This window comes from Haplochromis burtoni, unplaced genomic scaffold, assembly GCF_018398535.1.
Source record: "Haplochromis burtoni strain Fernald_Lab_line unplaced genomic scaffold, NCSU_Asbu1 Contig_42, whole genome shotgun sequence".
NCBI lineage: Eukaryota > Metazoa > Chordata > Actinopteri > Cichliformes > Cichlidae > Haplochromis > Haplochromis burtoni.
This window is the reverse complement of record NW_024582403.1, coordinates 398,029-423,035: the sequence shown is the minus strand read 5'-3', so window position 1 is coordinate 423,035 and position 25,007 is coordinate 398,029. Positions and strand designations below refer to the sequence as shown.

Below are 25,007 nucleotides of genomic sequence, written 5' to 3'. Positions count from 1 at the left end.
TAACAAATGGAGTGCACGAGCCTGTGTGGATTACAGAAAATCCTAAATAAATTCATTTTGTTTTTAAAGAAAAAGCCTTTAAAGACGTACACTTTACAGTCATTCCAGCCATTAAAGAAAGAGATCATTAAAAGCTCAAAATTACCACGACAATCAAATCCATGATGTATGTAAGCTTCTGACCACCATTGTATTTCGACTGTAACCAAATTTATTGAAATGATTCCAAAATTTGAATTTATAAGAATGAGTAAACAGTTACACCTTTGAATTTCTGTACAGTTCTTGTAAAAAAATACTCGAGGGAAACATCAACACAAAATATTGGTAGTAATATAAAAGTAATTCACATCTTAATGTAACTCGTGGCCATCAGCTCAGTGACAGTCCAGATTTCTTAAAAAACAAACAAACAGTCAATTTCCTAATTTATAAGAATACCGAGCGGTATTTGTACGGCTTGTTTACTTCTTATTTGTCTCAACACAGCTCTGAACAATATTCTTAACAGTGAGATCTCTCTGTTTCTCAGATGCTATGCTGTGATACAGTTTACAGTGCAGTGTTCCTTGTCCCGGCTCCGTGAAAGCAGCTTTGGAGAATACTACTTGATTGTCCTTGTTAACCTCAACTCCACATGACCGGCACAGTTGAGCTGTAAGTGATGCGTCTAAGAACAAGAGCTTAGCCAGTCTGTCAAGAGGAAAGCGACAGTTGCGGCTGCTGTATCCGTGGCTGTATATGAGCAGCAGATCTTGACGACATGTCATCAGGTGACTGTGCAGCGCGCAGGTCTGTAGGAAGTTTAGCTTTTGAGCCAACCGAAGCAAACGGACAGGGTTTCTCTCAAGGAAAGCTTGGTTGATGAAAAGAGCAAGTTTGATGTTTGGAGTGCTGCGCAGTCGCAATGGGAGTTGCATGGTGTGCTGCATAGCGCAAGCTGAACCTATAAGAGAAAATAAAGCATACAAAATTAATTGCTTTCTGGAGGACGTGGAGGAGTTCTTAATTTTTGAAAACATTCCCTGCATCAAAAATCTGTTTGCACAACACTGAACTAATGCATGCATGACTTCCAGCTTGAACATGCATACAAATACACCAAAATAGCAGATGATAAACAAAGTCACCAACCCAAGTTGTACAGCAAACTGAGCGACTGGAACTCTTCTTGATTGGGATGAGGTCCTGTTTTGGTCATGTAGCAATCCAGCAACCAGCTGAGGTATTCCTGCAGGTGTATATCATTGATACGTGGGTCGTAGAGCCGCAGCGGCTCCCCACAAAGACGATAAGAGGCATAGATGAGGAAACGAACGGTTCGCTCTAAAATGACCACGCAGTCCAATCCTGACATCCTCTGGATGATCATGTCCTGCTTCACAGCACGAAGACGGTCAAAGACAAAGGTATAAACCTGCGCGACAACAAATAAGTAAACAACAAATTAGTCATCTTTAATCTATGATGATAGATTCTGTTTTGCTATTTTTCCATCAGATATTTTCACATATTTTAAAATGAACAGACAGTGAAATATTTGTCGTTCCCTGCAAGGCTTGATTTAGACTTCTGCTGGAGAGAGGCTATAACATAACCTACATAGGTGGCTAATGTCGTTGCTGGCATTTATGCTTGTGCTGGTGTATTATGTTTTAATTACCTTGTTGTAATGTCCCTGGGTTGTACAGCGAGCTGTGACCCGCCTCTTTGTTGTGGTTAGTTATTTTCGGGGGCAAGTATATTTGTATCATTAAATTTTTCCCCTTCTTTGTACATTTGCTCACATTCATTCTGATAGTTTCACCAATCTCCCTTCAAGAATTTGCTGACATTTGTGAGTGTTTATATCGATGTCATGATTATTTGTTCAAGAGAAAGCGATTGTTATTCTTTCACTGATAAATTCAAAAACTGCAGCAAAAAAGTAGCTGTAGCAATAGTAATGCACAGGGGGAAGTGACCACATTGAAAGAGTCACTCACAGCAAGTAGCCTATGTCGACCCAACGATTAGTTACAACGTAGCAACGCTGTAGATTTCCCGCTGAAGCATAAATCCCTTGTAAGAATCACTTGCAATACAGTTTAAATTTATATAGCAGAATAACCTACAGCAAGTTTAAGACAGGAAGGTTCAAGAATTGGGATTATGACAACAACAAAAATTAAAGCTTTACAACTGCACTTTTTGTCAAAGCACCGTTAGGTTCTTGGTAAAATAAAGAACTGGCTTCTGCACGTGCATGTTGTTTTGAAGATGGTAACACACACTTCTGCACAATAAATAAATGGGCCCTAAATTTAAATTCTTTAGCTGTCTTTAAATAATAACAAAAGTTTAATTTCTAAGTCACCAATTCAGTTATTAAACATGAATCATTTCCTGATATTATGTACCATAAACAATGAAATGATTTTTGCTGAGAAATGTTACTTCAGAAAGACTCTTGTGAATGCAGTATTTTACACATTTTACAGCCTTTCTTTCCTTTTCCAACATTTTTAAAATCTGTTGCCATCATCCAGTTTTAAAATATTGAAAAAAGGTTGGACTTATTTACTGTTACACAAAGTCCCAAGCTTTTGTGGAAATCAACAATTTGAACGATCGGTGTAAATATTACGTACCTCAGTCCATGGATACAGGCTCGGGGCGGCTGCAATGTCATTAATAAGGTAGTTAACAGTTTTCAGCAGCACAGGAGGTGGTCTGAGGTCACTCGGTTTGGTTGAGTCCTTCCCAGCTGCTGGTCTGGAATACTCCTTAACGGCACGCGATGGGTCTCCTTTTGGCCGCCGATCTTTCTCTGTGCCTGGTAACATTTCAAAATGGTGAAGTCGGTTCTGAGCCTCACGATCCCGTAACTCCTGAGCGGGGCACATCGTTTGGCAGGTCCCCTTTGGCACCGTGTCCTCTTCATGCTGTCTGGGTTTCTGCTCCTCCTCGTCCGCCTGTCTAACTTGTGCTTTCCCTTCACCTTGCCACTGCTCTTTATCCCTTTGTCTCCATTGTCCTTCTGATGGTGCACCCCTCCTCTGTGAGTGAGATCTGTTTGATTGACAGTTTAATTAGTAATTAATATTGATATTGCAAAGCAAGTATTAGAAGCACCTTTTACCTCATAATTTACCTTTTTCAACAACAAGTAATCTCTACTCGTTGTCAAGCAAACTTAAATGAGCCCTGCTTTGTGCCTGAATCCGTCTGCCACGGTAAACAACAGAGGCTGCTACTTCATTTCTGTGCTGCCTCTAAAATCATGATCTTTCCCAGCATCATCTTAACATTACCGCTTATACTCGGTCTTTGAAAGCAAAGATGATATATGGATAAATGTCATCCTTGGGGATTGTGTTCCTGGAGCTTCAACTGAACTGGAGCTGACGATGGTAGTTCTACACCAGGGAACTGCTGTGAGGTAGAAGCCACTGTAGCTAGCCCCTGCAGAAGGTGGAGAACTGGCTCATCAGCTGGTCCACAAAACTCAACAATAACTGCTGAATAGAACAAGGACTATCTCTGGAGCTGAATGCATTTTCTTTGTGCTCTTACCGCTTTCTCTGGTCTCATCTTTGCTTCTAACTTTGCCCCCAAACTGCTCAACCTAAACCGTCCCTATCTTTGCAATCCTGTGGTCATTCTCAATGGAAATCCTAGCATCTTCAGCTTAGCCTCCTGTCTTTTTGTCAGTGCCACTGTCTCCAAACCACAGATCAGGTCTCACTACTATCTCATAGGTCTTCCCCTTTTCTCTTGCTGCTATCTGTCACAAATGTGTCCCAAGATTTGTATCCTCCTGCTCCACCCTACCTGCACACTCTTCTTCTGGTCTCTTGTCTTTTGGTTTTGATGGCTGCCCCAGGTATCTAAACGTACCTACCTTCAATACCTCTACTTCTTACAACTTCGCTGTTGCGCGTTAATCCCTCTTATTCACACATGTACTCTGTCTAGCTTCTACTGACTTTTTTCCTCTCATCGCCAGAGCATACCTGCACCATACTCTCGCTAAAGAACACAATATCATCTGCAGAGATCATGGTCCATGGAGACTCCTGCCTGACCTCATCTGTCAGCCTGTCCATCACCACTGCAAACAAGGAAAATCTCAGTACTGATGCCCGCTACTGCACACGCCACCACCGTCTCACTATCCTCATACATGCACCAATTCAACATTTTTAAACTGCAGCATAAACGTTTTGCTAACATTTGTATTATAATGTGTATATTCGAGTTTTATCCAAGTAAATGTGCAACAAGCAACTTTTTTTAATATAACGTTTTCATCCCACCGCTAAAACAGGAAGCCCCAAATCTTAAAATACCTCTCTTGCTCCTTTGCAGATTCAGGGTTAGAATAACACAATGCAACAAAGGATACGGTGTCGTGCATGCAATGTGTAAAGGATAAATCACCGCATATACATATATATCTGCCACAGGTGTTACTGCAGCGCTGACCATCATGCTAATGTCTAACTTGGACGGCTAGCTAGCGGTCTGGAGGGTTGGCTACCAAACAAAAACACATCGTTATTTCCACGCAAACATCTGTTTTTCGAAGCAAAAAACATACAACTGACATTTGGTTTATAATACAATTTTAAGAAATGCTCACTTTATGTGAAATAAATGTTTTACTCACATGCGACGGCTTCTCCTGCGATTCATTGGCTCTCAGTAAAGGGAAGGTCGTCACGTTCCACAAACTACCAATAGAAATGAACCATTGTTGTCTTGATTAACGTCACATCCGGGTGAGGATGGACTTATTTAAGGTCGAATGTTTTATGACTTTAAAACGTAGTTTTTGATTTTTAGTTAAAATTGCAAAATAAAACAAGCACACATAAGGGGTCGAACAAAAATTCAAACGCGTTGTTAGACTCATAAATCAAATTAATAATTTTGCCAATTTCTGAGATATCACAAGTTTGTGATTTAGTGACAATGTATGTTAGAGTTATTTGATCAAAGTTTCAAACTCCTCTGTATTCAGCAACCTTGGTTAGGATATTATGGATTCTTAGTGCAATGCGATTTTTCATAGTCTGCAAAATCTAAATTCTTTCTTGTATTTATTGGTCACATCTATAAAGAAGCAATTAGTCCACATTTACAACATTACAACACAACCACAAAGAAAATCACAAATGTACACCTACACAGTACACACAGAAACAGACAAAACGTGTGAATATATAGAAATCATAAAACATGTGGAGTTGGAGCATATCCAAAGTGCTTGTTCTGTGTATCCCATGCTGAATGCGATCCTTCAGTGTTTGGGGCAGTAGAGCTCTCTGGATCTTGAACTGCCCAGCTGCTCCTCCTCTGTGCTCTGCTGCACATAGATTCTTTGACGACAGACCAGTGATGACAGTTCCAGCTGCTCCTTAAAGGCCCTGGGAGGGGGAAAAAAAAGAAAAAGAAAAGTGATTGTTTTTAAAAGGTTTTGATAAAGCTGCCATACCCACACTGTTACACAACCTGTGAAGGAACAAAACAATCATAACCTAACATAGCAAAACACAACATTCTTTATACATGTGCCTACCCGGACAGCTGCTGACTGATGTCCTTTGATGTTACTTTTATGTCTCGAAGGCACTCCAGAGATGTGCTGTTGTCCTTATAATCACCCTCTGTGCACTCCAACAGCAATTTCTCACTCTCCTTTAAGGATGCCACAGCTTTATCTGAAAGGGTTCAATTTAAATTTATAAAAAAAAAAAAAAAAAAAAGAGATCAGAAAAAAATAATTTTCTCCAAGCTACATACCACATATGACTTTTGTTGTAACAAAAGCCCATGGTGGTTGTACAGTTTTAAATGGATCATGTAATCACTCGTGTAAATGCCTGAAAAATATATTTCTAAATATATAATTAGACTTAAAACAAGGCTCTTACCATAGCCTTACAGTATACCACTATCCTGTAAAATCCAAGCAACAGAGCCCAAGCAAAACTTGATTCATGGAAGAATTTTATTTTATTTATTTTTAAATGCAGTTCTTTAAGTCTTTTTTATTTTTCCAGTCAGAGCACCCCCTGCTGGGCACTTTGTTATTAAACCACAGCTAAATCACCCCAAGTATATTTTTAAATTAGTGTGTGTGTGTGTGTGTGTGTGTGTGTGTGTGTGTGTGTGTGTGTGTGTGTGTGTGTGTGTGTATCCTCCTCCTGTCAACAGTTTGACATAGAAAGGATTTCTCCATGTAGCTTTTAAATTTCACCAACATAAGTAGTAGATCAAAACGTTTATATGGAGGCTTAATGGAGTCTGCATCAGTGCAATTTTGTGTTTTTTGTTTGTTTTTTTAAAATCGTACTTATGAGTTTAACGTAAAAATTACCTAGAAATTCACGTCTATCTCCATCAATGTAGAAATTCTTAACAGGCAGCTCATGTCGGGTGGTGTCAACAGCTGTAGCAAAAGACTTGTAGTCCTTTGTAAACTGACCAACAGCCTCTGCCACAGGAGTCAGTGTAGCAACCTGAGGGACAATAATTATAGAACATGAATCGATTATACGCTTTGTGTGTCCACCATTTTTCATTTTGAAAACATGTTTTGACCAGACATTAATAGAATCCAGCTTGATTCAAAAGTGTACAAAAGAACCAAAGTTTGCTACCTAAGTGTATTTTCACATTAGTTAACCCAAAATTCAAATGGACATTAAATATACTAGTGCGTCACCAAAAACTAGAATCATAAAAAAAACCCCCAAAAAACCAATTGTAACTTAATTCAAAAAAGTAAAGGTTTAATATAGTTTATATTCAGTATGTTTAAAGTGAAATATTTCAAGCCTTTTTTGTTTTAATTTTGATGATTTTGGTTAACAGCTGCCACATGAGGAAAACCGATGACAGTTGTCCAGTGCTATTCAGGGGCTGCATCCTTCGGAAGCCGCATTTGAAGGCCGATTACCTCACAGCCAGGTGATGAAGGCTGTCCCAACTCGAAGGCTCCAAATGCAGCCGAAAAATGAGTCCTTCATTTCCCCGAATTTGAAGGATGGGCCGGGTGTATCCGTCGTGGCCCAATCTATCCCAGAATTCAATGACAGCAGCTACTTGGTTGTAAGATTTTTCTTCTTACTCTTTTCAAATACAAACAAATCTGAAGGCTAGACCGTCCCATTTCACAGCCTCACACTTCTCGGTCTTTGAAGGAGCTGGCCCACGTAGACCGCAAAGGCCTGATCCTCCAAAGGATGCAGCCCCTGAATTGGGACACAGCTCAGGTGACAATGATCGACACCCTCTAGAGGACAGCAAAGGCTGAATGCTCACAGAGTGCTGTACTAAAGCATATTAATAGGAAGTCAACAAATAGGACCTCTCCAAAAGTTGATTCTGTTCATCTGGACGTAGTGTTTTGTGGGAGAAACGTTTCGTCACTCATCCAAGTGACTTCTTCAGTCTCAGCTGACTGCAGGTTTCCCCAATCTTTCCTATTTGTTATCTTATCAACAAATAGGGAAAAAAATGTGGTAGGAAAAGCTGCACAGCCCTCAGAGGATTGTCAAGAAAAGTTGATTCAAGGACATGTGAGAGATTCACAAGGAGTGAATGAAGGCCAGTGTCACAGAATCCAGGTCCAGATCACTGTATTTTTCATGTCCAAAATCAACACAGACATCTACCAGCAGATTTTAGAGAACCATGCTTCATCTGCTTACAAGTGTTGTAAGCAGTGCCACAACAGAACACACAACAGTATTAATTAAAACGCATGTTAAAAAAGGAAAACACCATTTATTATTCCAGACCTGCAAATCCAGCAGTTCATTCACCAGCCGTTTCTTTTCTGCAAGGAGATACTGACGTTTCTTCTCCTTGACCTCATCATGCAATGACTGCTCTTCCTCCATTGCTTGCAGAATCTTTGTTTCTGCCTCAGCCTTGAGTTTTGCTGTATTGCTCTCCATCTTAAGTAAAAAATTGTAAGCATAATATCTCTCAATGTAGAAGTCACCAAAATAATAAAATAGATGAATATGTTTTTACTTAGCATCTTACTGTACACTAACTGAACTATTATCAGATCTATTACATCAACTAACCTTAGCTGTGAGGTAGGCCAGAAGAAATGTTTCCATCTCAACAATCATCTTTTCATTCTCTGGATTTCTTTCAGGTTCTACTGCATTTTCAATGACTGTTCGATCTTGGGAGATAGAACAAAAAACAAAGTTACAAGACAGTCCAAACCATAAATTTTCAGCATTTTCATTCCGTTTACCTTTGATAACCGAAATATCTAAATCTGGTCGAAAGCGGGGATTATCTGAGAATGTGGACTGCAGAACACTTTTCCCAAGAATTGATGCTTCATTTTCACGTGACATCATTGCTAAAAAGGAAGAAAAATGAGAATGTGAATGTGTTATTTACAGCTATCATTTAGACCAGCGGTCCCTAACCCCCGGGCCTCGGACCGGTACCGGTACGTGAGTCGTTTGGTACCAGGCCGCGAGAGTTGAGGCTCAGGTGTGAAATGTATAGTTTTCAGGGTTTTTATTGGTTTTCAGCGTTATTTTGTTATCATTTTTATCGTTAACTCAGTTTTCCTGGGTCTTTTCACATGTGTTATGAATAAATCTTTTTTTCAGTACTGGTACTAGTTTTATTTTGTTGCATTTATCCGCGACACCTTAAAGGCCGGTCCGTGAAAATATTGTCGGGCATAAACCGGTCCGTGGTGCAAAAAAGGTTGGGGACCGCTGATTTAGACCATAGACGCTTACTCAGATGCTGTGTTTTTTGCATTACTAAAGATATTAACTGAAAACAATTCAACTAGAATCAATCTAAATAGCTGACTGTATCCATTTGTCAGTTGATAATATTTTTTCAAGAACACATAATTTCCATTGTCCCTTTTTTTTTTTTTAAATATATACAAGAAGAGCACATCCATATCCAGGAACAGTGGATTTGGAAAGCCGCTGAACTGAAAAGAGGCATAAAACTACATTCCATCAAGTCTCAAACTGATGGAATGTAGTTGGAAAGTTTTATCTTAGAAGAGCCAAAGTGAGGGATTTTCTCACTTCTCTCTTTTTAAAATTTTATTTTATTTTTATGTGTATCCAATTTCTCTCCAGAAGGCTAGATCGCATGCAGTATTGTAAACTTCATGATACAAGATCTTTTGCAGTCCAAAACTAAAAACTGCCAGTAGCTGTAATATTTCAAGTGGTTGTGACTTGGTTGTTTGGCAGCCTACTTGTAAATCTATTATCATAATGCATGATTTTATTGGCATGTTGGCTAAGGTGGACCTAATTACTGAGCTCTAAAGTGAACTGGATACCTCTGATCTGCATAAAGGTCTTGACAGATGAAAATAAAAGCTTTTTATAAAGCTGATAATATGATTACAGCGCACAACATTTACTATACATGTCTGAATCAGCACCCACAGTCACAACTATGGCCACAGGGATTACTTACATGTTGCATATGGGGCCATTGAGCGTCTTGTCGGAGTACCCGCCTTTGGTTTGACACCTGTGGGTTTTGGTGAAGATGGTCGTGGCACAGTGATCGACTCATTGGTCAGTGAGTTACTCTGTTAATGTTTACAGAGATGCAATCAGTATGAAAAACGTGACAGCAAAATTCAAGATGAAATTAAGACGTGTGCTAAATATAAATGTGAGGCTGAAGACAATATCTCAACATCTTAGCTTTGAAAGCTATGTAAAACGATGAAGAACGATGTATCTAATGAACAAGTGAAGCACATATTTTACAGAAAAACAGAAATAAAAATAGCATTACCTTTGAAAGAGATGTCTTCTCAGCAGACTGAAGATATCGAGATTTAACAACAGTCCCACTTACTAAAGATTAATGAGGACATTTATGGATATTATTTAAGAAAGAAAAAAAACATTTAGGCTGAATGTTGCTGTAACACAGGGGTGGGAAACTCCAGGCCCCAACTGCCTTGGTGTCCTGCAGGTTTTAGACGAGTCCTTGATCCAACACAGCTGATTTAAATGGCTATATTACGTCCTCAACGTGTCATGAAGTTCTCCAGAGGCTTGGCAATGAACTAATCATTTGATTCAGGTCTGTTGACCAAGGGTGCTATCTAAAACCTGCAGGACACCGGCCCTTGAGGCCTGGAGTTCCCCACCCCTGTTGTAACACATCTGTGCAAGCCTCACATCACTAAAGTCCTAAAGCAAGTTCTAGAAAAATTGTGTCATGATTATTTTATTTATACCTAACAGCTATCATGCAAATTGAGTTGCATTATTAGATCTTTTGTGGAAAATCACATAGACAGTGATCAGCTCAAATACCTTGTGGAAGACCCTTTGAGGAGTTTTTAGGACTATAAATTAATGTGATGTCTGACACTGACAGCTGTAGGTAAAATTAACAATCTATTAAGCCCATAGTAGTATCGCATACTTACATTTAACAGTTTTCTTCACAGATCCGACGTTGTTGGCTTTATTAGCAGGGTTACTGCTTTTTGAACTGAGAAGAAATAAAGGATACAGAAATGAGGACGAAAATGGAACAAACAGAAAGTATGCTAAGCCAGACACTATAATGTTAGCCGAGCTATCCTGAGTTTTCTTTACACAAAAAAATTCTTGTAAATGTATTTCTACTTATAAACTATTTCTAAATACGTCTAGGTCTGTCGTTAAAGAAAAGAATATATAGTGCGTCAAAGAAAAACCGCTGAGCTTCAGTGTGTTTTCTGCACATTAAAATAAGCTACAATTTAAAACAAATCACACACCGGAGAATGTTACAACAGCAGTGTAAAAGAAAAAGGGAATATAGAAACTACCTTTTAGAGTCGGTGGGGATGCTTTTAAAACTACTTGGAACTGTTGTCGCTCTTCTCGACGCCATAATGTTTTGAAGAAAACCGCCTGTACGCCGACTCTGTAAACCGGAAGAAACATGAACTCACGTTTTCTTTTTGTTCCGCGTTCGACGTTTAAAAGCAACTGGAATGTCTGTTGCACCTACAGTACTGAAGTAAGTACAGTTATCACGGCTTATCTAAATTAGTTTTTTTACTAAACGATTTGTAGCTACGTAATCTTTTCCTTCAGAATATCCCATAACCTCTAGTTAAGTTCCTTCTCCTTATTCTGAAGCTTGCTTCATTTTTAACAGCAACAATTGTGTTTGCACATAGAGTTACGTCCTTAGGATTTTGCAAACTGGGACAATTTTCTGCAAATGTGCCTCTGTACACCACCACAGTGGATTTTGAATCATGCAGTCAAGCTCTGACTGAAGTGCAGACTTTCAGGTTTACCTTATGGGGTTTAACTGCATTAACTGTCTTTTTATACACAATTCCCTATTTTGAGAAGCTCAAAATTAAGGACAATTTCAACAATTTTAAGTATAAAAACAGTTTTTAGTTGTTGGTTGAAAATCCTTTGCAGCCTAAAATTCATGGATATCACCAAATACTGCTTTCTCTCTTTACTGCAGCACTTTTCAGCTGTTGCTTGTTTGTGGATGTCTTCTAGATGTTTTCTCAAAGTTTAATCTGCCCTTCCCATTCTTAAGTGTAACTAGTGGATGGCACTCTGCTGTAAACCCTGGATAATGATACTCATACCTCATTGAGAGTGTTCTTGACTTGGGTAGATGTTCTGATTTTTTTTTCTTTACCACAGAGAGAATTCTGTGATCATCTTCTTTGGTTGTCTTCCATGATCTTCCTGACCTTTTGGTGTTCCCGAGTATTCTTTTTTTTTTTAAAGATGGAACCAGATTGCTGATTTTGCAACTTTCTCTAATAGATTTATGTGGAGGTTAATTATGGCCCCCTTCACGTGCACTGACTGAATTCTAATGAAATGCTACAAATTGCAAGTTCAACACTTGGGATCAACTCCAGATCTTTTAGTTTCTTAATTTGTCATGGAATAATGAAGGAATAGACCTCGCCTGGCCCTAATTTTTCAATTATAATTGTCCAGTTACAATTTAATATGGCCACTATATATAAAAATGACTGTAATTAAAAAAACTGATACTTAACTCTTATGTTATTAACTGTATATTGTGACCAAGCCGAGGATCTCCAGTCAAATTATGGTTGGAAAAAAGAATTCCTACTGACCTCAGGTAATTTCAGAGACTGCAGTTGATCTGGTAACCACTAGATGGGTGTAAGAGCCTGCATCCACTGTCAGTGTAAGCTCAACTTCTTTGACATTCATGTAAACTTCATACACTAAAAAGCTAAAAGCTGTTATTGTATATTTTTCACATATTTGTATGGAATATTGTATTCATCTTAATTGCTATGTAGTTATGTGGTGCATGTGTTTTTGACTTTTGCTGCCATGACGCCAGGTCTCTCTTGGCGAGATCTTTAATCTTAGTGAGATTTTTACCTTGATAAGTAAAGGAGTAATTTAAAAAAAATCATTTTTAAAACTACATTTAAGTCTGTATTTGTTCTGCATTTCAGTTGATGTAAAGATGTTTTGATTTGTTTTTTGTTTTTGTTTCTGTTGAGGGTCAAGAGGTGTCTGGAGCTAATCTCTTCGGGGTGTCAGAAGAACAGAGATGACCTGGCTGGAACCTGTTCACAGACAGATGCAGAGGAGAACATGCAGACCTCATGCATGTACCTACATGTGTATCTTCAGCCCATATCTGCTTAGTGAGTTATCTTACTTGTGGTGGTTTGTGTACACTGGTCTTAGAAGACATAATGAATGCTTATCCCACCTGTATAGGCTAGTCTTAAACAACAGGAAGAACAATAGGAGGAGACAGGGTGTGGTACTGGATGGCAAACATTGGTCAGCTACTTCTGTCTTAAGTCCCTTCCACAGAAATGAGCACACAAACCATTAGAAGTAGACAGCAAGAGGGAACATAAGAATAACTGGGTATCTAAAACTGAATGTACTTTTGGCTTTATATTCTTATTTCTTCTTATCCTTGTTTATTTGAGGTGACTGTAGCTCAGGAGGTCGACCAGATCATTTACTAATCAGAAGGTTGGTGATTCAATCCCTGGCTGCTCCACTACGAAAGTATCCTTGGGCAGAGTTGCTCTCCAGTGCGTTCATGTGTGAATGATAGAAAGCGCTTGGGTGTAGAAAAATCTGCATGTGTGAACAAAGCATGTTATATAAAGTCGTTTGAGTGCTCAAATAGAGTAGAAAAGCTTTTCCATTCCCAGTAAGGTTTTTTTTTCTTCATATTTTATATTTATACGTGTTGGAAAACATCCAGCCTTTGAAACTACTTTTATTCTGACCTTTCTGTTTTAATGAGTTTTTCACGATGAAGGCTGACCATTTGGACTTGGCACTAAAACTGATCTCACACACAAGTGCATGCCTGTATTTGTGTGTGCATACAGTTTGTGTGTGTGTGTGTGTGTGTGTGTGAGAGAGAGAGAGACACCTTAACCCTACATTATCAGTCTGTGTAAAGGCCGGGTCTTATCGCGACTCTCTTCTCTCTCAGAGTAATAATGCCTTGAAGATGGCTGCTGTGTGCTTGCATGCTTGCTGGCCATCTCTCACCACCAGGCAATGCCAGCACCAATGACTGCTTTGAGATATACAAGAAGTGTTGTTAATGATGGTGACATAAACACTGACACTTTTGGTGTCAGTTTGTAATACTTGTGATTAAATAAAATTATTGTTCTACTGGAAATGTGGCTTCCTTTTGCTTCCTTTCTGGAGTAAAATAAGACATTCAAAGCTTGAAGCTTGAAGCTTGAAGGCCTGCACTGAAAGAGTGAGAAGTGCATGTTGAAAGATAGTTTTACAAGGAGACATGGAGGAGCTGAATGAAAGTCCTTGTCTCCGCTCTGAGCCCACCTCTCTTGCCTTTTCACTCTGCTCCGAAACTCTGACGTCTAATGAAGGATTTACCTATGTCACTGTGACCTCACTGATACTCTGCTCTGCAGTTTGGGATGATTATAATGCAAGGTGAAACAGCTTTGGAGAGTAAAACACTTGTATTTACTCCTAACATCTGTGTGCATTTGATAATATGTAAACAGACACAAGCCAGCCATGCCTTTCTTCCCTCTGTGGTGAGCTGTTACTCATCACCCAGTCTGCCAGTCTGGTCCACATAGCCTCCCAGGAATGCTTCAAAAACACAGTACCTCATACAGTAAAGCCAACAAACAGTATTTCCAACGTTCAGTATCTGAATTAGATCACCATGCTCTATATTTCCTTCTGTTTAAAGGTTTGCTTGTGGGTATATTTAATGCTTTAAACAAGGTTTCATTATTATGTTTTTATTTATCTATGTGAAACTATTTTCAGCAGACAAAGAATTTCCTTCCTTTGTTTTCTGGCCACCTCAGCTCTCCAGGACAGAGGGGTGTATGGTTTCCTCTGTTTGCTCTTCTGTCAGCGGCTCTTGTTATAGAAAAGCACCTACAGACCAGTCAGCCAAGACCTTTACACTCAGCAAGCTTCCCCCTGTTGACTGATCATACTAAGGAGCGGAGTATTAGGGCAGTGTTTGCCTCTTCACTTTATTATAACGAGGCTGTTTGTTGTTTTCTCTGACTACTTTAGCCCCTAAATATAAGAACTTCTGTGTTTTATGTCATTAAACTAGGGTGGCTATGGCTCAGGTAGTAGAGCGGATCGTTTACCAATTGGAAGGTTGTTGGATCAATCGTGTTCTTGTGTCAAAGTTACCTTGGGCAAGATACTGAACCTGAAGTTGTCCCTGATCTGAGTGTATGTGTGAATGTTAGATAAAATGAATGCGATTGGGTGAATGAGATTTATAGTGGAAAGTAAATGTGGGCAGATGGATCCAAATATGGGTAGTATCATTAGTGATAGTACACCAGCACCAGTATTGGTATTGGATCAATACTAGCAAAATGAGAGTGATACTTTGTTTCCATCTTATAAGTTCAGTATGTAAAAGTTTGAATTGTGTTTTTAAAAAAAACATTTTAATGAAAAAAAAACAACCTTAAACATCCAGTATGAAAAATGTTTGAATGTTTTTGTGTTGACTGTCATCTATATTTTATTTATAGCCTGTAGCATATTTAAACAACACAAGTTGACCCAAAGCGCTTTAGAGACAGGAACATTTACATTCCAGGTCTCCAGAAAAACCCAGCTTTACAAACACCCGCTGAAGCTGTAAGGTGTGTTTTGACAGATTATTCAATTATAGAAGAAAGTACAAATAATTTAGTGATCATTAAAATATGTTCAGAATTTGCAAATTGATGAATATTCATCTCATAACTCATAACACCCTGCTCTCCCATACATAAGCTGCCTTCATAGGTTAAAAGTATCGATATTGGTGTTGGGAGTATGGGCTCTGTATTTACTTGGTATCGGATAAATGCCAATTTTTGTAGTATCACACAGCACCAGTGGAAAGTGCTGTATAAGAACTAGTCCATTATAATAGAAAATGGGTAGAAAGTCTGGAAAAACCTATATTAGGCTATGCAATGTTAAATTAGAGAGCACTTAAGATGTTAGGTGAATTCTTTAATCCTTCAGATAGGATATACCAAGGCTTGCTGTTTGCTTGCTTTCACTGTGTATGCTAAGCTAGCCATCTCCTACTATAACTTTATATTTAATGGAAAGAGTGGACTTAATCCTCTCATCTTTCTAATGGATGCATTTCTAAAGTGGCCAAATTATTCCTTTAATGATGTTAACAGTCAGTTATTTTGATATTTTTTGGCTTAGACATCAACACTAAAAGTTTCGCCGTTATATTTTGTTTTCCCTTCTCCTTAACCTTCAGTTTTCTGTTTATGCACCGCTTGCTTCTTGCTAAAAGAATCCCCTGAAGCATTTCAACAGACTCTGTCAGACGGTCATGTTTTCCACTTTATGCACATGTTGCTCACTTCCTAATTGTTTGTGTTTACCTTAACAGGATTTGACCTCTGCTTGGTGTTCAGTCTTACGTATGTATTTTGCAGCATCCCTCACTGCATTGCCCAAGGCTGAGGGATTGTCTGGGTGTCTTGGGGGCAGACAAGTATTTATCCAGGAAGTAACTTAAGTAGCACATCTTTAATCATATAGCAACGGGTCAAAGGTTTATGTTGCCTGGTGAAGGAACGATTGCAGAATAAACTGTATATTCTGTATTAAGTAAAGTCTGTTTCTTCATTTGAATGGTCAGAGGTCAGTAGTAGAAAACTGGGGTTTGCTCTAGACAGTTTATTATTGCATTAACGTCCCAAAATGTAAAAATTATTAATAATAATAATTAGAGATGATTACTTTTAAATTACTACTTGTGAAGTAATTATAAAGCTATTTATGACGCATATATTCACTCTTTTTTTTATCTGTGTGTGTTCATGTGAAATTTTGAAAATGAGATATGATTACCTTATATGTAAGCATCAAGCATGACTGATTTGTGTGTGTGTGTGTGTGTGTGTGTGTGTGTGTGTGTGTGTGTGTGTGTGTGTGTGAGAACCATGCGCTGTGCTTTAGCGGGGCAGTGTAGCGTGCAGTGCAGGAGTGAGCAGAGGCGGCCCTGGCCAGTACAGCCCCTGTTCCCTGGTAATCCCTGCGTTTTCAGGAGCCCTGGCCCGTACTTGATGAGCTTGAGCAAGAAAAAGGTTGCGCTCTCCCGTGTGTTTCTCTCTCTGTGTCTCCCTCTCTTTCCCTCTGTCCCTCGCTCATTCATTCCCCCACTTTTTCTCATGAACCCCTCCTCCCCATCCCCTGGAGCCACTGCGCGAATGAATAGATTCCAAGTGTTTACTCAGCAACTTTGTCCATCCATCTCACCCTCTGTACTTCTCAGGATTTCATGGAAAAGGAAAAGAGAACCTGTGAACTTGCTACCATCAGTGAATCTCTTAGCAAACTGGGAAATATGACTGGAAATGTAACTGAGATTTGCTAAAACTTGTGAAGAACATTAAAACAAAACTGGAAAAGTACATGCTGTAGGAGTCGTGCTACATGATTTCCTACCAGTGGCATAAGTGGTTCAGAAAATCTTGCAAACTTATGATCAGTTCCTGAGAGAAAATTCCCCCAATGTCAAACTCTGGCTGAAGTGGTTCAGGATGGATGTAATATCCAGTGTGGCGGCACAATGTGGAATCAACATTTAGAACAAAATAAAACTGGACATGTGAAATTGTCTGTCTGAGATGAAGTAGCCATCTTTCCTTCATTTGATTACCCTTAAATAAGCATCCAGTTTACACTCACAGGACACTTTGTTAGATGCACATTGCTAGTATTGTTGGACTGCTTTTTGCTTTCATAAGCGTCTTCATTATTTGCAGCATAGATTGAACAAGGTGCTGGAAACATTCAGTATTGACATGATAGCATCATCCCACTGATGCAGATTTGTGAGCTGCACATCCATCCCACCACATCCCAAAAGTCTATTTGACCGAAATCTGGTGACTGTAGATGACTATACAGTGAAGTCATTGTCATCTTCAAGAAACCAGTTTGAGGTGATTTGAGCTTTGTGGTAGTGTGTCATCCTCTTGCAAGGAGACTTCAGAAGCAGGGTACACTGTGGTCATAAAGGGGCGGACATGTCCATCAAGCATATTTAAGCAGTCTGTGGTGTTTAAATGATGCTCAGTCAGTACTAAGCAACCCGAAGTGTATGAAAAAATCTCCCCCACATGATTACACCACCAGCAGAAGCCTGACCTGTTAATTAAAGGCAGGAAGGATCCACGTTTTCATGTTGTTTATACCAAATTCTGACTGTACCATTTGAATGTGGCAGAAGAAATCATGACTCGTCAGACAAGACAATGCTTTTCAATCTTCTATTGTCCACTTCTGGCGAATCTGTGAGGACTGTATCAGAGATGCTATTCTGCACACCTTGGTTGTAACAAGTGGTTAGTTGAGTTACTGTTGCTTTCCTATCAGCTCTGAGTTGATATTTTTCTCCTTTTCAGACCATTCTCTGTAACCCCTAAATATGATTTTGTGGGACAATCTCAGTAGACTAGCAGTTTGAAATATTCTGACCAGTACATGTGGTACTAATAACCATATCACATTCAAAGTCACTTAAATCAACTTTCTTCTTTATTCTGATGCTCAGTTTGAACTTCAGCATGTTGACTTGACCATGTCTAAATGCATTAAGTTGTGATGTGAGTGGCTGATTATACATTTAGGTTAATGCGCAGTGGAATGGGTGGAACTAAAAAAGTGTCCAGTGAATGGCGGTCTAATTAGTTCATGTTTACCCTTTAAAGCACAGTGGCTGCGACGTTTAACTGTGTGTCTGATGTTGGTGAAAAAAGTTACCTGTTCATATTTTGTCTTCATGCTCTTATAAATATATGCTCTGCTCTGTATGTTAGAGAAAGTCTGTGACTTCTGTTTACGAGTGAATTTGGAGGATTCTGCATTAAAATAATTTGTCACTTACCAAGTAGTTTCCAGTTAAAATCCTGTCGATATGATACATGATTCATCTCACTTTAGAATACAGCATAGGTTCAGAGGGGTTTAAGGAAGTCGGGTTTTTTCTGACGAAAAAACAAACAAATATTTCCCACCAGTGAAGTTACTCCAACTGACTGACTACAGTCTAATATACAGTTAAATATAAAAAATAGCAAATGTATGAAAGTTTAATTTGATGAAAAATGTTCTAATGGAGCTATTAAACATATTAAACAACTGGATTGCAGCTAAGAGTTGGAGTTAGTTTTAGTCACTATTCTTGCAGTTATTAAGAATTAAGCAGGGTTTTTATACTCTAAGATGAAACTTCCACTTTTTGGGTGCTGGTAACTTCTCTTGTTCTACATTTTAGATTAATTTTCCCACATCCATAGACTTAATTTAAAATGTTTTACTGTAGCGGGCTTTTTCTTGACTAGCCACAACATAATAAAGTAAGTAAAAGTACGGTGTGACAGAGAAACAAGCATGCAGACTGGCCGTACAACATGACTAATGTACTGATAGTGTTGAGGTACAGAGAGGTGTGAAGGCTCTGACAGGGTAATGAGGTGGTCAGGGTGGGGATTAGCAAGAGGCCGCAGGCCCCGAGGCAGAAGGCCTCGTTTCCTGGCCTGAGCCCCTGTTTGTCCTGCCTGACCTGACAGCTCTGGGGGCAGATCCTGCTTGGATACATCCCCGCTCCCACGCCTGTCTGAAGCTGTTAGCCACTGGCTGTGAGTAGCTAGCTGGGCTTAGTGTTGTCTGAGCTGTGGCTGGGTGGGGAGGGGTCCAGTCATCTGTGGGAAGGGGTGGCAGCTCCTGTGTGCTGGCAGAGAGAGGGTGATCGGGGGGAAAAGGCATCTGGGAGAAGAGTGGGCAGCGATGATTAATAGCTTTGGTCTGGCTGTTGTCAAAACTTTTTTATTTGTGTTACTCATGTTGGAAGGAAAACGAGCCATCTCGTCTTTCTTCTTTTGAACATCATCGCTCTGTCTCCATGGATCTGTTCTACCTAGTTGTCAATGATTGACCACATATTTGTACAGTAATATTTGGGAGATCAACTAAAAGGAAAAACAACAAAAAATATTCCAATATGGTGTCTGGCAAATGCATGCTCCCAGTTTAGTTTGTCATAGATTTGACCCTTCTACCAAAAAATGTAACCTTGTGTGACGTGTTGTTGTTGAATTAGATTTTTGGTGATTGCGTGACTTATAACACTGCTCACGTAATATTTACTTATGAACTCTTCCAGGGATTCCACCACTTCTATCCTGGGTTTTCCTTTAATTTGTTGCTTGGATGTCATGACATTATTAAGCTTCCCTTCAGCTCGCTTCAACACCTTAACCCACATTTTAAACACTGGTAGTTCATCTCTGTGCGTTTTACCTGTGCAATTAACTTCAGCCTTCTTTTTTGCCTGAATGATCAATTAAAAGCACTTTCAAGTTCTGGTCTTCAAAGAGTGTTGTCTGCATACCAACTGTGTGCACAACCCTGTTTTTACTTCAAAATCCATAAGATAACACCTCTCCTCTACACCACGGGGAGTGTTTGATTATCACTCTCCAAAAATGAAAATGAAATGAAGGGATATTTACTTTTCTTGCCCAAAAGCTTTGATAGCTCAATTGCTTGTTTTCAGTGGCTTGTTATTATTTTTCAATTGGTGGATTGGCTGTTGGGTTTGGAGTGGCATGGAGCAGCTCTCCGAGTGTTGTTTCTGCCCTGGATATACACACAGGCATTAGTGAAAGCACAGAGAGAGCAGCTGAGATACAGACACACAAGGAGAAAGAGAGAGACAGAGAATGCATCGCCACTAAAATTTTTGTTAGTGTCTCAAACATTACATCCATGTGAGAATGACAAATAAATGCAATATTATTGTTTGGTTCTGCCATATACGGGCCTCTTCTGATTAAAGATGTTAAATCCTACAATGTAAAAATACAACACTTTTTACAATCTAAAAATTTAGCATTACATGCAAGTCTTTGTATTATATAAACAGCAGTCTTGTTAGAGAATTGTCAATTTCTGGGTGAGTACTCGGTGGGTCCTCCTGCCTCAGTCGTCACTGGCTACTCAGTGGCGTCATTCCTGCCCTGTCATATAAAACTGTCAACGCCTTTCTCTCACCTGAACTGACACACACACTACCCCAAACACCAGGGCAGGATAGGGGCCAGAGCAAGGGGCTGTACATGCACCTGGTTGATTCTTTCCCCTGCTGATCATTTCGACAAAAAGGCGATCGTTGCATTGGTTCTTTTATGAATCTAGCAAATTATTCCTACTTCTCTGGCATGTGCAACATGACCGCAGAGCAATCACCTGCCGAGGCAAGTCCTGTTGTCATGTCTCCAAATGTGAGCCTGGACTCGCCACTGCCTCCACCGCCTTTGATGCTGCAGGCCCGGTCAAAGGAAAGCATTTTGATCAAGTCCGAGCCCCGAGGAAACAGTCCCAACACGGAGGACGGAGGCGCTCTGGGTCAGACTGAAGAGCACCTGCCCTCGGGGAGCCGCAGGAGGAAGAGGCCCGTCCAGAGGGGGAAGCCTCCCTACAGCTACATCGCTCTCATCGCAATGGCCATTGCCAACTCCCCGGAGAGGAAACTCACCTTAGGGGGCATTTATAAGTTCATAATGGAGCGCTTTCCTTTCTACAGGGAGAACTCGAAGAAGTGGCAGAACTCAATCCGCCACAACCTCACGCTCAATGACTGCTTTGTGAAGATCCCCCGGGAGCCCGGCAGACCAGGTAAAGGCAATTACTGGACGTTAGACCCCGCAGCTGAGGACATGTTTGACAACGGAAGTTTTTTGAGGAGAAGGAAAAGATTCAAGCGCACAGACGTTAGCACATACCCCGGTTACATGCAGAGCTCCAGCGCTTTTACGCCAACGCCAATGGGAAGGCCTTCGTATCCAAACGCCCTGTATGCCGGCATAGGGTCAGGTTACGGCTCTCAGCTGACGGCCACATCCCCACACCCAGCCATGCTGCATCATTACCAGACCTCTGCTGGAGTCAGCCAAGGACAGCCGCGCATGTTCAGCATCGACAACATCATCAGTCAGCAGACGGTTGTGCAGAGCGGCCCAGTTGGGGACCTCAACTCCCAAGCGCTGGGGCTGGGTGGAGGCGATCTGAGCACCATGACCTCCAGCTGCTCGGTAACCGGCGCCGACCCGTCTGCTTGCTTCCAGACTCAGACTGTCAACCCGTCAGCGAACATGCTGAGCAGAAACAGCGGGAACCTTTCATCCAACCTGACCACCGGGTACCCATATTCCTCTCCGGCTTCTCCTCCAAATCTACCCACCATGACCCAGTCCGGATTCTCCCCGGGCAGCTCCCAAGTGTACTGTACGAGCAACCGGCTCTCCCTACCGGCATTGCGCCCGAGCTCCTGCGCCGAGCACTCGGAGCAGCTACTGGGCCTCTCCAGCCCCATGAACTACAACAACACTTACATGAGACAAGCCAACTTTGCGTCAGGATTAGAGCGGTATATGTAAGATGAAAACTAAAAACTTAATTGAGTGCAGACAGGAAGGATTCTAGACCTAAATTGTCCATTAAAGGAAAAAGCCCCAAATTAATCAGAAGAACAGCTTAAAAATAATAAGTCCATATTATTCAGTCAGCATAACAATAAATAATAGATTTAGTTCACGCTGGAATTTCGGAATTTAATTTTTGCCAAGCTCAAAAGGACATGACACAATAAGACCGAGCCTCACTATGAAACATTCCTATTTGAAAAGGTGTAAAGCCATTTAGTTTGACACATTCCATGAGTGTATCTCAATATGTACTAATCTGTGAAACACTGCTTTCGTATTTCCTGTATTTTGCCGTTTGTTTTTAAGTTTACATGCTTCTTATAGACTGTTCACGTCTGCTGTTTCACGTCTGCTGTTTTTTTATGTAAATATTGTGCTGATGTAAAGACTTTATTAAAGGAAGGGTGTTAGCATTACACGCGACAAAGGATATAAAAAGGAAATAAAAAGGATTTTTACAGTAAAGTAAATGTAGCCTTTTTCCTTGACCATTTAAAACTTTAAAACTATGAAAATGGGTAATATTTATTTTTAAAAGATTCCATGTCAATACAAGCTAAAATCTATGAACACAGTTTTCTTACATTGATTTAACCTAAATTGGTGTGAGAAAATATTAAACCAGTTCACAAATAAACCACTTTAGTCAGTTCTTTGGAATGAATCGTTGCATCACCACGAATCACCAATGAACCATTCAAAATCCACACTTTTAAAATGACGTCTTGAGTTGGGTACAGGTAGACTCGAACTTTCTGTGTTCAAATGCACGAATGAATAATTATATTTTAAATGTATTTCACTGACATAATCAATAATAAATGACATAAAACAAATAGAGTTTTTATTGAGAAGTGTTCAATTAAAAAACTAGACTCAAAACTAAAACTAAAATCATCTTTACCATCATTCTTGAATTTGATACCAATCACATGGAATTCAGGTTAGCAAAGATGCATGGCGATTTAACAAAGACACTCAAACTGTAAAAATAAATAAATAAATGCCCCAAAACCTGCATTAAGCCTTTTTTTAAATTTGTTAATTAATTATTAATTACTGTTATGCTATGTTAAGCATCCCTGCTATAATAATCTTTAATATCTTGTAGGCTTTTCCTCTTTATGGATTTTTACATGTAATTTTCTAGACTTGTGAATTGTAACAACAGCAACACAACACAAGAAAAGAAAACAACAAAAAAAGAGCCACATATGAGCCGTATTTTGTGGAAATTAATTTCCTGGTAATCTAATGAAATAAGGACATAAAGAAAGTTTGCATAGCAGTTATTGCTGGAGACAAAATATGTTTCAGACAACAGCTGGGACAAATTTTTTTTTTTATCTCTGAGGTATATAGTTGGGATAAATTATCGTGTAAACAGTTATATGACTTATATTTGACTTATAATACAGATTGAAAAAAGGTGTAAGAAAAACATTCCGTTTTAGGCACCTGGGACAAATTTGTGGAAACGCAAACATACCCATGAGTAAAGCACTTACTTGCAAGTATAAACTGTAATGGTTGTTCCGTTTGAAGGATAAAACCCAACAATTTCTAACAATTCTAACAGAAAAGTCAAATTCAAAGTCCAGGTCTGGTCATCACCGCCCAAACCTCACGCCAACCAATCACAACAACCGTGTATTCAGCAAAAACGCCCCAAAACTTTTATTAGATAACTCTGAAGCGCTGAAGTCGCCGAAGGACTCGGACAGCTGCCCCACCACTAGGTGGAAGCAAAGGCACGACGTGTCCAGCTTGTATACATTTCTCCACCCTCCATTAAGTTTTTTAATCATTAACTTTTTGAATTATGATTTACCCGAACATATTTTGAAGAACAGTCACCAGTGAAAACACTTTCTGATTTATTGAAATGAGCTTATTTAAATTTTTATTTTGTTGTTAAGTCTTGTTCGGTGTTCGTGTTTCATCACTGAGATGCAATCTCAATCTAATTTTCATATTCAAGTGCTGAAAAGTGCTTGCGTCAACAAAACGCACTGAAGGTTTGAGACACACAATGTGACTGTTTAAGCAAAATGTTATTTTTTAAGTATCCCAAACTATAAGGACATCCAGGAAAGCCACAATCCAGTCATTATGATCACATTTTTATTCTTTATTTGCCATCAATTTAAAAATAATATCCAGCAGGCGCTCATGTGTAACTATACCAGGCTTCATTTACATTACATACTTACATATGAGTTTTCAGCAGGTGTTAGTCTCACAGTACAATCTGCTCCCTTAACCTCAAGTCAAGCACTAACCGTCTATTCAGCCAGACAGTTTATTTCAGGAAGTGTTGTGTTGCACATCAACAGTAGTTGATATTTTATAGCCTAATATAGAAGTTATGTACTTCTCTGGCATTATAAAAAAAATAAAACTATATTAATTTTTCTAACAAAGGCTTTTGCATTGTATAAAGTGGTTTCCTCATTACGTGAGAATGTTTCAATAACTTCTGCCAGTCAGTGCAAGTTTTACCGATTTGCTGCTTGAATGAGTCACAGCTAGCACACAGTCTCACCTGCGAGTGCAAGACTTTAATTATCACTGCTCTGCAAACAGCAGAGGGCGCCTTAACACCATAAACCTGTTAACACCATAAACACCATAAACCTCTTCTTTTTGAGAGTCGCAGAGAATATGAACTAACGCCTACTGAAGCTTTAAAAGATGATAACTTCTCAAAAGCTCCGTGTTGGGGGAAAACTCTGTAAAAAACCCAGGAGAAATAAAGACACAATGAGACAAGGTTACTTTTTATGCTTTAACGTGAACACGGGTGAGCTGCTGAGAACAACTCACGTCGTGAACAGAGGCTTGGCACTTTTTATAGGAAAGACAGTGAGAACAGGATAAGAAAATAATAAACAGATAAAATAAACAACTCCATATGTGGCGCTAGTCTCGTCAGCAGAGAGCTGGGAGAAAGCTGTGAGAG

The 25,007-nt window shown here is 39.6% G+C and overlaps 3 protein-coding genes across 6 annotated transcripts; 1 reads left to right on the top strand and 2 right to left on the bottom strand.

The window, feature by feature from the left end:
• Nucleotides 1-191: 191 nt before the first annotated feature.
• Nucleotides 192-4,761, bottom strand: sac3d1 (SAC3 domain containing 1). 4 transcript variants are annotated; one of them, XM_005920852.2, is made up of 4 exons: nt 4,652-4,761; nt 2,631-3,051; nt 1,135-1,417; nt 192-946 (listed from the first exon to the last, which is right to left on the bottom strand). In XM_005920852.2, the coding sequence occupies exons 1-4, from the start codon at nt 4,675-4,677 to the stop codon at nt 465-467; spliced, it is 1,212 nt and encodes a 403-aa protein (XP_005920914.1). In that variant the 5' UTR covers nt 4,678-4,761; the 3' UTR covers nt 192-464. The 4 variants fall into 4 exon arrangements, with proteins under 4 accessions (XP_005920914.1, XP_042075995.1, XP_005920913.1 ...); XM_042220061.1 differs by having other exon boundaries at nt 4,625-4,663; XM_005920851.2 differs by lacking the exon at nt 4,652-4,761 and adding an exon at nt 4,332-4,592.
• A 118-nt stretch (nt 4,762-4,879) lies between these two features.
• On the bottom strand, nt 4,880-10,992 carry haus8 (HAUS augmin like complex subunit 8). The gene is made up of 10 exons (XM_005920858.3): nt 10,841-10,992; nt 10,454-10,518; nt 9,808-9,869; nt 9,478-9,595; nt 8,264-8,374; nt 8,085-8,188; nt 7,791-7,949; nt 6,365-6,506; nt 5,564-5,705; nt 4,880-5,411 (listed from the first exon to the last, which is right to left on the bottom strand). The coding sequence occupies exons 1-10, from the start codon at nt 10,903-10,905 to the stop codon at nt 5,285-5,287; spliced, it is 1,095 nt and encodes a 364-aa protein (XP_005920920.1). The 5' UTR covers nt 10,906-10,992; the 3' UTR covers nt 4,880-5,284.
• Nucleotides 10,993-20,639: 9,647 nt separating this feature from the next.
• foxe3 (forkhead box E3) lies at nt 20,640-22,747 on the top strand. Its single transcript, XM_005920859.2, has one exon. The coding sequence runs from the start codon at nt 20,747-20,749 to the stop codon at nt 21,995-21,997; it is 1,251 nt and encodes a 416-aa protein (XP_005920921.1). The 5' UTR covers nt 20,640-20,746; the 3' UTR covers nt 21,998-22,747.
• Nucleotides 22,748-25,007: the final 2,260 nt, after the last annotated feature.

What these genes read in the sequence shown, in the direction of transcription:
- sac3d1 (XM_005920851.2), bottom strand. Translation starts at nt 4,399, where the DNA reads ATGCACGACACCGTATCCTTTGTTGCATTGTGTTATTCTAACCCTGAA. An exon ending in TCTGCAAAGGAGCAAGAGAG is followed by an intron (nt 3,052 to 4,331) that starts GTATTTTAAGAT and finishes TCAATCAAACAG; the next exon opens with ATCTCACTCACAGAGGAGGG. An exon ending in CAGTTTGCTGTACAACTTGG is followed by an intron (nt 947 to 1,134) that starts GTTGGTGACTTT and finishes TTTCTCTTATAG; the next exon opens with GTTCAGCTTGCGCTATGCAG.
- haus8 (XM_005920858.3), bottom strand. Translation starts at nt 10,905, where the DNA reads ATGGCGTCGAGAAGAGCGACAACAGTTCCAAGTAGTTTTAAAAGCATC. An exon ending in AGAAGACATCTCTTTCAAAG is followed by an intron (nt 9,596 to 9,807) that starts GTAATGCTATTT and finishes AAACATTAACAG; the next exon opens with AGTAACTCACTGACCAATGA. An exon ending in AATGGCCCCATATGCAACAT is followed by an intron (nt 8,375 to 9,477) that starts GTAAGTAATCCC and finishes CTTCCTTTTTAG; the next exon opens with CAATGATGTCACGTGAAAAT.
- foxe3 (XM_005920859.2), top strand. Translation starts at nt 20,747, where the DNA reads ATGAATCTAGCAAATTATTCCTACTTCTCTGGCATGTGCAACATGACC.